The 12,141-nt window shown below is 29.4% G+C and overlaps 1 protein-coding gene across 6 annotated transcripts in view; it reads left to right on the forward strand.

Annotated features, from left to right (window-relative positions):
- The window catches only part of LOC118194910 (endoribonuclease Dicer-like), a 74,322-nt gene that overhangs the window by 52,569 nt on the left and 9,612 nt on the right, over positions 1-12,141 (forward strand). For 4 of the 6 annotated variants that reach the window (XM_085819401.1, XM_085819403.1, XM_085819400.1 and 1 more), the window contains 2 exons: positions 3,054-4,825; positions 10,958-11,129. In XM_085819401.1, coding sequence (XP_085675527.1) covers positions 3,054-4,825; positions 10,958-11,129 — 1,944 coding nt within the window. Of the gene's footprint in view, positions 1-3,053; positions 4,826-10,957; positions 11,130-12,141 lie in introns of those variants that run through there. The other 2 variants (XM_035366121.2, XM_035366122.2) reach the window with 2 other exon arrangements.

A 12,141-nucleotide genomic window follows, 5' to 3' on the forward strand; every position in this document is an offset into this window, starting at 1 on the left:
CGCTGCTTAGACATTTGGTATAACCTGTATCCAGTCATCTACCAAGAATTTGTGGCATCCATGCCAAGATAAGGTGCAGCTGTTTTGCAGGCCAAAGGTAGTGCAACGCTTTTGAGTATGTGGTCATAATGTTTTGGCTCATCAGTGTATGATAGTAACTACTGTATCTACCTTTTGCAGGTAGTCACATGCGAATTCGACTTGATTTGATTTAAGTTGTATAATTGCTGTTATCAAATCTTGGAAATTTCTGCCTTATTATAATGTATGTGGCATGGTTCAGTTGGATTTATATAATGATAAGTTATTCTTTTTAATAACTATGTTAATTTTTACTTGAGAAACATAGTTATAAACATTATTATGGAAGAAAAGCCATTACTGAAATCTACTGCTTTCTGTAATATCAGCTCACACTGACTGTTATTTCTTTAGATGATTTTCATTATGTAATTTGTCGCATGTCTGTGCATTTTAATGAACTTTGTCTCCTGAACTTCTCAGTTTATCAGTTTCTGAGTGTGCGCTGACCAGTATCAAATTTTGAGATTACAGAAATTTTTCATAGATTGCAAATCAGTATCTTTTTTCCTATGTCTCTACTGAACTTCTCTCAAAAATTCAGAAAAGCAGACTTTGATAGATCTCTTTTCTTATTAGATGGTGCACTTGTGAGTTTTTTTACATTTTCAAAATCGTCAAGCTTTTCAACCAATTCTAAGGGTAAAATGATATTGATATATATTTGTCAAAGTAATATTGTCTGAAATCTGGTGGAGCTCATTTTCATATTTCATTGATAACAATTAAATCTTTTAATTGATCAAACACTGTTATTTTTAATCCCGACTTCCATCCTTCAAAGTACACAAACTATTCGTGATTGAAATCATGCCTGGTGTCTTTTGGTGTGAGGTGAATAGTTCTCAGAATTTCTTGGAGGTTAATTTAAACATTTTCAACTGCAGTTCTTAAGAATATTCATGCTATCTGAACTTATCATGAGGTTCCCAAGTTATTAGTTGATTTATTTCATAGGAAAAGAAGTTCCAAAAGATATGTGAACCTATTCTTGCTTTTGTAAGGAGATGGGACAGATTTACCTTTCAAAAAGAACTAAACCCAAATTTATATCTGCATTCATGTCAAATTTCTGAACTAAATTTGTAAATTATATGCTAGGTTTGTAGCATCTTCTATTCAAATCTTCCCATTTTTCTTACATTCAGCTTCAGTTTTCAATTTTTCAAGCTCCAGTTGCATTTCACCTTTTCCTCTCTACTGTACGATGTGATTGATTCTTTTCATCTGTTCTCTTTGACTGTTTCTTTTCTTACATTTATTATTGTGTTTAACCATTCTTTGCAAAACTCTTTATCGTAATCTTCACTACTAAGCATTCTTGAAATCTATAATTTTGAAACGTGGTTGCATTTCTAAATCTGAATTATCAGCAATAAACTAGTTTAAGTTTTCAAATTTTGACATTTCATTAAGTGCGGCATTTTGGACTAAAGTTAGTTTAATTTTAAAAAATTAACTTTCAAGCCAAATCCAAAATCTAAATTAACTTGCTATTACTGAAGAATATTTTACAAAACTCAAAACATGTAAATAGTTTAATATCATTTCGTATTTTATCTTCGGCTGAACGCACAAAAACACATGTAGTATGGTCTGGTTAGAGGTGTTTTACATAGTGATAAGTCATCTTCTTAATAACTACATTTATTTTTACTCAAACACATTTATAACAGAAACACTTACTCTTGCAGAAGTAAAACCCTTACCGAAGCCTGTTGCTTTTTATAATATTTTAGGTATTTTTATAATGTTATAGGTAATAGGGACAAATTATGAAGGGATAAAATTTCTGCTCTATTAGAATAGTTATGTTGTATATTTGGGAAATAAAAGTGTAAAAATGATTTAATTTGTATTTTTTTAACATTTCTGTTAAAAAAATAAGCAAAAAGCAATTTTGTAATCTTTGAAAATTTCAAAATTTTATAACGTGCATTTTTGGATATTGAAGTTTTAAAGTAACAAAAGTATCATCATTTGAAAAAAATTAGTATCAGTTAAATAACATTTGGAATAATTAAATTGGAACAAATAATTTAAACATTTGGAATAAACTTTATTTAAATGTTCCCCTATCCCTGGTTTATCTAAGGGTGCTCTCAATGAACAAAGGAATTCTGGGATAATTAGTTCCCTAATTGAATGAAGATTCATACAATTAAAAAAAACTGAAAGATTCAGATTTTAAAGGTCACCCAAAAGGGTTTGTTAAGGTTTTTTTGTGCTGTCCCTCAGCTTGCAGTCTATCAGTCTGCTCTTGTAATATTCTTAAGAACTGTGTTTATTACTTTTACATTGCTTAGTTTATTATTCAGTAGCCTTCCAGATTAAATTTGGAAGTATCTTAGGATTTAATAAATGGCAATATGCTGGCACACGGAAAATTAAAGTTCTTTATGGACAGCCAATGGCAACATATGGCTTTCATAAATCTAAGTTTGTTAATTAAAATCTAAAGTTTTATTTCGAACAGGGTTAATTTCTCTTGCTTTCAAATTGCTGAATTTATTAATCAAATACAAATAAAATACAATTAAAAGTACTACAGGACAGTAATATTTGGAGAATCTGAAAAGTGAATCAGCCATCTGAAGTGAACCGACATTTATAGTTATAAGTCAGAAAATTCCGTTTTGAGATTAATAGCTCCTTTTGGGCTCATAAAAAAAAAAAATAAAAAAATCAATTAAATAGTAAACTGAAAAAATATAAATCGAATTAAAAAAAAGAAGATGTATACATTTATCATTATGTACCACCTAGCCATCTCTGTGCTGTGTAAGACATACTCTGGCTGTGTAAGACATACTCTGCTGTGTAAGACATACTCTGACAAACTAGGTTTTTTTTTTTAATACATTGTGTTAAAAGTAACATAATTTCAGGTAATAAGGTTTTCAACTTTTAAAAAATATATTATGATTTTTAATTATTTTAGTTTTATAGATTATAATTTTTTTTCCTTGCAGTTGAGACAGCTAATTATGACATTGATTGGTCTTTCATTGATGCCACTAAAGCTCATCCATATAATGATCAGAAGTACAAGACTTTGGCTGTAAAAAGAACTCATTTTGATGAGGAATTATTTAAGGATTCTGTTTTGATTCCTATTTATAAGATTTCTGAGTGGGAAAATGCTTGCCCAAGTTTTCATCATGTTATAAATATTGTATACAATATGTCACCTGAAAGCAAGCTGGATGAATCAACTGTTATCACGTTTAAAGACTATTATAAAGCTAAATATAATATTCAAATATTAAATGATAAGCAGCCATTAGTAGAAACAGTACAAAGTGGTGTTGGTAATTTTTGGAAGCCACTCTATGTTTCTTTGAAAGATACTTACGAAGATGTACCAAAAGTGAGAAGTAAACAAAACCATAAGTGTCACAATGAATATCTAGTTCCTGAGCTATGTATAATACATCCATTTCCTTCTTCATTCTTTAATAAAGTTATTTATTTACCAACTATGTTATTTAGACTACAGTGTCTTTTACAAGCAGAGGAAATCAGGCAGAATGTTGCTAGTGAAGCAAGTGTTGGATCATTACACTTAAAACATATCTGGCCAGATTTCAATTTAGAAAAAAGTGATAAAGTACTGAAAGAAAAATTATTTAAAAAAGGCCATATTAAAGTATATGCTGATAGAAATGACTTTGTACCTAGCGATGTAATCAAAATGCATGAAAAAATTATGAGTTTTGAAGCAAAAGTTGAATTGTTAGATCATCCTGGGCCCAGTCCTAGTTTAATCCTCCAAGCATTAACATCAAAAAGTGCTGCAGATGAGTTTGATTCAGAATGCCTAAAAATGATAGGTAACTCATTTCTCAAATATGTTATGTCTGTCAAAACATATCATAAATATCCTAATTTTGATGCTGGAAAGCTGTATACCTTAAGAAGTGGCCTAACTAAAACACGTAGCTTATGTCATGCAGCTAAGGAGAAAAATTTAGGTGAATATTTGATATGTACTTGTTTTAACTATAATACTACATGGTTGCCACCCTGCTATATTGTTAATGAAGTGATGAGTCAGAAATCGTTAAGTAAAAAAGCTAGAAAGAAGAAAAGCAGTGATAAAAATACAATTGTAGTTCATCACTATTTTACTAAACAGTTAATTTCAGATGATTGCATAGCAGATAGTGTTAAAGCTTTGATTGGTGTGTATTTATTGTCTTGTGGCCAGCAGGGTGCTCTTCGCTTTATGAATTGGTTAGGGTTAAACACGCTATCAAAAAATACAGACATTTGTAACAAAGATTTCATATCATGGCTACCTGCTGCTCCTAATCCACTCATAACTAGTGAAATGAGCAATGAATTCCTTCAGCAACGTCTGTCTCATCTCACAAGTGGGTTTGACAGATTCGAAGATATTATTAAATACAAATTCAATAATATAGCTTATCTTTTGCAAGCTTTCACTCATTGTTCATATTCATATAATAAAATAACTGATTGCTACCAAAAGCTAAAATTCTTAGGTAATGCTGTCTTGGACTATATCATAACTCGACAGCTTTTTGAAGATTACAATGATCATTCATCTGAAATTTTAAGTGATCATCGTTCAACTCTTATTAGTAATGCATTTTTTGCTTCACTGGCAGTAAGATACAAATATCATGAATTTTTAAAGGTGTTATCTCCATGGTATTTTAAATTGTTAAATTGCTATTTAGAAGTTTTGCAAAAGAGTGATGCTTTCAAGTTCTTTGAGGTATGCATTGCATTTTTTCACAATAACTTATTGTGAAATGTTATGAATATTTTTATGAATGAAAGGTCTGCAGTATATTTCAACATCAATTTGGCATGCTTTTCTTATATTTATTATTTTATTAAGGCTGTATTGTAAGCCTAAACTGGTTACACATACCTTAAAATTGAATGCAGTTCCGTTTTGTAGGTGAGAAGATTGGTTTGAATGGGAAGAATATTGTTTTAAGTAATTTAGGGAAAATATTTAATCATAGAAGCTTATAATTTTTAGACAACAGTTGTAATATTTCATTCATGAGTTCAGATGTCAAAATGTTCATTTCTGCACTTTTTAAAGAGTATACAATTGGTTTATTATTTTAATCTAAAGCATATGCAACTAAATGTGCATATGCTTTAGATCAGTGCTCCGCAACCTTTTCTCACCTGCGACGCACGAAAAATCTTTCTGGAATTTCGTGGCACACCAAAGAGTTCCGAGTCATCAAGGAAGTGCCGAAAAAATTCAAATGCTGACACACTTACAATCCCACACAACAGTGAAATATATAAAAACATTTAAAATAGACATTATTAAGGAAAAAAATTGTCATTGTGTATTAAATACATGATAAAAAATTGAAAATGTTAAATACATGTATTTGATTGCGGCACACCTATATCCTACTCATGGCACACCAGTGTGCCGAGGCACACCGGTTGCGGAGCACTGCTTTAGATTGATGACAAGAAATTGTGTGGGAAAACTGGAAATTCACATGTAAATATGTTATTACATAATCTGTATATGCTACTAAAACAGCAGAAAGAATCTTTGAAATATTATCATAAATATTACCTTGAATGAATAGAGATTGTATAATGTGCTAGCTTGACTAAAATAGTCAACAGAAAGTATTTTGTAAAGATAAGAATTTCCCTCATAGTTAGGAATTAATGTTTCTCTCATTTGCTTCGAAATCCAAAATTGTGAAATGGCATATGAGTGTATGTTCATTGTATGTAAATGGTACATGTTGAAAATGCTTATAATTAACATAAATATTATGTCTTATGTAAATAATACTGCATACATTTGTATGCGGTTTAAAAATATGAAATCAGCAATATGTGATTATTGTCAGAAAATGATACTTTTTCTAATTTTCCTTTTTTACATTTAAATGAGAATTAATTGGGGCCTTTTCTCTGTGCTTAACTGATGAAATACTTGACATGTTATTAATCCAAAATCTGTATTCCAGTGTATATCCAGATAATTTAAAATGAATAGTTTTCTTTAAGTTTTTCTCAGTATTGTTTTAAGACTTTCACAGCAGAACAGCATCCATTTATATTATTCTCTTACATCAAGCCAGATTGCGTAGACGATAGAAATGGTTCATTTTATTTCAAAATTTTTCTTTTAAACTGCTTTTATTAATCACATAAAGGAAACCTTATGATATCCTTTATTTAATTTAAATTACTTCGAATATTTTAATTTGCATATTAATCACAATTATCCATTTAACTCTTTCACATCGAAGGTGCCCAAAATGCCCAACCATTCAGACATTGGCAGGTCGCCTGAATGCATGAATTATTTTCTACCTGGTGCTTTTCCCCATCACGTTAGAGCATGGCTCATTGCTTTTGGGAGTTCTTGAATGACACGCCAGTCATTCTTTTCAAATGACTAAAAGTAATTCTGTTATTTTGTTTAGTGTCAATGTTTAGCTATTGATGCCCGAAGTTGCAATCCTGTCCTAAGAGAAAGCTACACACAGTGGTGAAAGCATATGAAGATCCAAAGGGAGTAGTTGTCGCTTCACTTAAGTAGGGTGTTAGTGCTGTTAAGCATTCTACTTGGCATGGGGGAAAAAAATTCATTCCAGCAAAAATAAATATGTATAGGCGTCTCAGTTGTTTGAGTGAAATAGATTTTATCCTCTTCCAGATAAATATAATTTTGAGAAGGGGAAAAAATCATAAAATTTTAAATAAAACATTTTTGACCAATGAATGTAAAATTTACTGTTCCAATTTTGGAACTACTCTTATATGTGCCTTCAGGTCGCCAAATGTGGCGACAAATTTCTCACCAAACGCTGCCATATTACTATCTAAAATGTTGTCTACATTTCTAACTTTAAGCCTGAAATGTCTCCAAAAACATGGTTTTCACACATGCAAAAACCACATTTTGAACACACAATTTAAGCTAAAAATTCGAAATGAAAACAAAAAATTTAGATAGCAAAAATGTAAAGTTTCTAACCAAAAATATTGGACAAGAATCCATGTATACAGCGATATGTTTTAACTTAAAAAAAATCTATGAATTGCACAATTTAGGCAACGAACGAATCTACGAACTATGCATACCTCGCCTTAATAAATTAACACAACAACAATAAATTTCAAAGAATACCATGTACATAGCATCCTGTTTAAACTTAAAAAAACATCTACAAATTGCACAATCTAGGCATTGCACACAAATCAACAAAATCAACTAAAATAACTAAAATTACAAACAGATCAAAAAACAACAATAACAACAGAAATTCAAAGTAAAAAAACAATGATCATAACATTCTACAAAATAAAAACAGTAAAATAAAATGCACTTACCATAATTTAATAAAATTTTGCCAGTCACACAATGTCTATGAAAAAAAGTGCCACAATTTTGCTATATCACATGTCTTTTTGCGACTGAAAATTTCGAAAGTAATGATAGAAACTTCCTCCAAAGTTAACTTAGTACACGAAACTCATGGTCCAAACTTAAACTCCACTGACAGCCACATACTTTACCAGCAAGCATTTGACTGCAAATCCACACAAGAACTATCAAAAACGCCCTTCTTCGTCCGAGTTCTAATAGCAGCTCCGCATTTCGGACTCCGTTTTAAAAGTCCCACAAAAATTCCAAAAATACACTTCGATCCTCATAAACACACCCATGAACAAAAGACTCATTAACAACTCCAACATCGTACCTTTTAATACTAAATTTACTTTCCACACAATCTAAAATACATGACTGAAATCTTGCCACCACGTCTATCATTGCAATATAGACTATTTTAAAACACGCACGACACAAACCAATGAGCAATTAAACCACTGCAGCAAAAGAGTTAAGTTTCAATGTCAAAAGCGTTGCCATACAAACAGCATCGTCCCTAAAACCACGACACAGGACCGAAATCACACCAAAAACCAGCGCAGAACATATATCGCCACATTTGGTGATCTGATTAGGGATCTGATCATTTGATTAGGGCTAATATAAGAGTAGAGCCGAAATCTTTAGTCCAGTTTTAAAGTTTACAAGTTAATGTTTTCTTTAAAAATATTATAAATAAATCTGAAGTCCTAATTCTTGAAGAAATAATTGTAAAAATTCAGTTCTTGAAAATCTTGCTTGAATGTCATAATGTAAGTTTACAGTCCTTGTCTTGAAAGTCTTTTTTTATAGAAACTGTTGTATTTATTACAAAACCAAAGCATCTAATTGTAAAGAAATGTAAAATGAACTTTAAATTAATATGTAGAAAAATACATAGAAATTAATAACTTAGAAAACTAATGAAATAACTTTGATAAAAAAATAGGCAGGTCCTCGAGGAGCGAATTGTTGTAACTACTTGCTGATGGCTGTAGCATGCTTAAATGCAATAGCACTTGAAAACCTCTGTTCCTTACACAAGTTAACTGGCTTTTAGCACTGTATAAATATATCAAAGTTACTAATTATGAAGTATGGCCATACAATTCTTCAAATTACCTAATTGAAATAAAAACAAATATACAAAAATTCAAATTAAGATGAGTTAACCTCAAGTTAGTTCCTACAAATTTAGTGAATAAAAAGAAATTTTACATTACCCTACAATAATAATTTAAAAAAAAATAGATAGAAAAGAATGCAGATTGACAGAAAATCAAATTTGAGAATAATTTATCACAATTTGGTTTAGGATCTTAATAATTTTATTTGTTGAGGATAGACTATCTAAAACTTCACAAATATAAAAATTTTACAACACAATATTACAAATATAAAAATTTTATGCACTCAATACGTATTTTGGATAATCACAACAAATTTCAAAATTTTATAGCATAATTAATTTTCATTATTATAACTTTCATTTTAAAATTATTTGAAATAGTGCTATTGAAATTATGCTTTTTCTTAAGACATTTTTAATTTTCTTATTTTACACAAAACTGGAAAACCCCACAGCTTTCTCCAATTATAAACATATCTATGTGTTTAAGCAAATTACATTAACTAAAACTTGATCTAACATAGTGTTTCTATTAAAATTGATATAATAAGTATTTTCAAAGATTAAGGATATGTTCCATATCATTTTAACTGCACATTCCCAATGCTTTTGAAGGTTGTTAATCTCTATTTAAAGAATGTGCTTCAAGTTTGTGTGCAATAAATTTCTTTTATCTTCCTATTTTTATTAGTATTATGTTCATCAATCAAAAATCTCAAAATTACTATCTCCTATAGAAGTTTATACATAATAGAACTACATAATTACCTTCTTTCAATCATAATGTGTTAAATTACAGTCACTGCAGTGAAACAAAACTGAAATAGTGCTATGGATTTTAAAATTTTATGTTAAACATTTTATGTAAAAAGTAAGGTTCTAATTAGCGTAGCTAGAATTATATTATCATGATATCAAAAAATGCTAGCAAGTAGTGCCATTTAAAAATTTATGTTGTTTTGTTATTGTACTGAATTAAAAAAAATTAACATTATTTTGTGAAAATGATTAAAATTTTATGGTATCAAAAAATTTAATTTTTCACAATTACGTTTAATGATTATATCTGTTTAATAATTATATATTTGCATTTTTTTTCATAGAATTCATAATATTAAAGCTGAAAAAATTACTCCATTTACTAAATATAACACTATATTTGTTTGAAAATTTACTATTTTAGCAGCAAATTTTTAAAAATGCCATGCATACTGAAGAAGATATATTAATTGGGAACATGGTTCTGTTTGGGTGTAGTTGAAGAGGCTGCACTTCCTGCTGCCAGAAACTGAAATTTTAGTTTATAAATTGGATACAGTTGTAAAAACATTGGTTTTAAATAAAAGATACAGTAACAAATTTTAAAGATTTGTAATTATTTTATTTAAGGAAGGTTATTAAAAATTGCTATATTAATAATTATATTTTTAAATTATTGTTTAAAAAAAAACCTTTGAATTATTTTAAGAAAAAGCAAAATGTAAAAAATAGGTAATTTTGAAAAACTGGTACAGAAAATAAATATAAAATTTTGCTTTGAAATAATGTAGGAAATATGAAATGTTTTTATATTAAATATTGTTATGAATTTTGTGCATATGTAAATAATTTTAGTTAAATTTTATGTGAAATTGTGTATTTTTCTGTATCATGTAATATGAAAATCCAAAGAGCCGATGCTTTGCCAAAAAAGTAAGAATACAGGGGCAAGTCTATTTAACATTGAATAAATGGCTGTACTCGTTCCGAGTTCATTACAGTCTCGCCTGCCTTCTTTCAAATTAACTTAGATCAGTAGCCTTTCCCATCACTTGCAAAAGTGTAAAAATGATTCCTTACCTTCTCCCAAGCAGCAGTTAATACCATTCTTACTTATTGTCCCTCCATGTCATCCACCCGAGTTTGTAATGCACTGTACAAATTATATTTTTTCAGAGCTTGAGTTCATTGTGTTTCATTATGAGGCTACTTTTACATAGCAGATTGCTTCTCAAATACTACCAAAAATAAATTCGGTTATTTTTTTGTGTGTGTGCAATTAAATACATGTTTAAAAAATAGGGTTTTTTTTTCTTTTCTGAAAACAGAGTTTTAAGTTTCAAATATTTAAGAACATTATAATGCTGTCGTTGTTGTTTACATTTTAATAAAATAATTTATTTCTTATGTTAGTTTTTATTAGTTATGTATTATAACAATGCATATTATTTTGTCTTACTCTCTCTCTTTTTTTTAAGTTGTAAGAATAAATGTTGCCTAGTACTTCTGTTATTTTTAATTAAAGGAAAATTTTACATATCTTTTATTAGCTTATTTTATCAAAACTTCTTCATCTTTTATTCCAGAAATATGGATATTATCATGAAGAAGTTAACTTTTCAGAGTTAGAAAGGGATGAAGTTCCCCAAGTTTTAATTGATGTTTTTGAATCAGTAGCTGGTGCTATTTATCTTGATAGTGGGTCATCTCTTGATACTGTTTGGAAAGTCTATTATCCAATGATTGGATCAGCTATGAGTGAGTATATTTAAATCATTTCAAAGAGAAAAGTAATTTTCATTCATTTCATAGTCTTTAAATATAACCCAATGATAGAATAAGCTAATTAGTGAAAAAATAAATAAAAAATTAGAAATAATTTTTTTTCCAATTTAGATTTTATACAAAAATTCACAAAAATTCTTTAATTTTACTTTTTAATTGAAGAATTGTTTAATTCTGTAATTATGATAAAAAATGATTTAGCGATTTTTACGAGATTAGCAAAAATATTTAAAATGGAGGTATTATTAGATCAAGTATGCATCTTGATTCAGTTTTAAGTTTGGTACTAAGGGCATAAGACAGTTTTGCTTCACATTTTGTAGTTTTTCAAAATATTTTCCACCACACAATGTAGACTTCTTCATCCATCAAAAACTGTCTTTGAAGAAACCTTCCTTGTTCCCCAGAGATCTGATGACAGTCTTCATCTTAGGCTGTTAGGAGACCATACTCACTCTCCAGATGCCTCCTTTTCAATTTGTTCTTCAATTGGGGGAACAGCCTAAAGTAAAACATGCGATCAGTAATTAAGGGAGGATATTGTAAAAGTTTTGTTCTAGTTCTGAAAAAAAAAAAAAAAACTAAAATTTCATAGCATCATTTTTGTACCCCTTGGATGCTATGCCTGGGAACAGATGCTCCTCTTTTCCCCCTCCTAGCTGCGCCACTGTTCACCAAGAATTATCATTTTATTAGGGGTAAACCTTACATGTATGAGACATTCATTCTGGAATAAAGGGGGGGGATGCATGAACTTTCCTTTGGAACCTATACTTTAATTTGCTTTTGCATTTATAAGCATTGCATTTATTTATGTAGTATTAGTGTACTTTTTATTAATTATATTTCAACATATCCCCAGTAGGCCTTAAAATGTATTATCCGTAGATACGGGAGCAGTTCTATATTTAATGTTTTATAGCTTTCATTATTTAAAGGTGCTTATTATAATAGTTGCAGAGCATTTTATAAACTGTGATGGTGG

The sequence above is a fragment of the Stegodyphus dumicola genome, chromosome 6, assembly GCF_044657685.1.
Source record: "Stegodyphus dumicola isolate Sdum_Otavi_A_Nest chromosome 6, ASM4465768v1".
NCBI lineage: Eukaryota > Metazoa > Arthropoda > Arachnida > Araneae > Eresidae > Stegodyphus > Stegodyphus dumicola.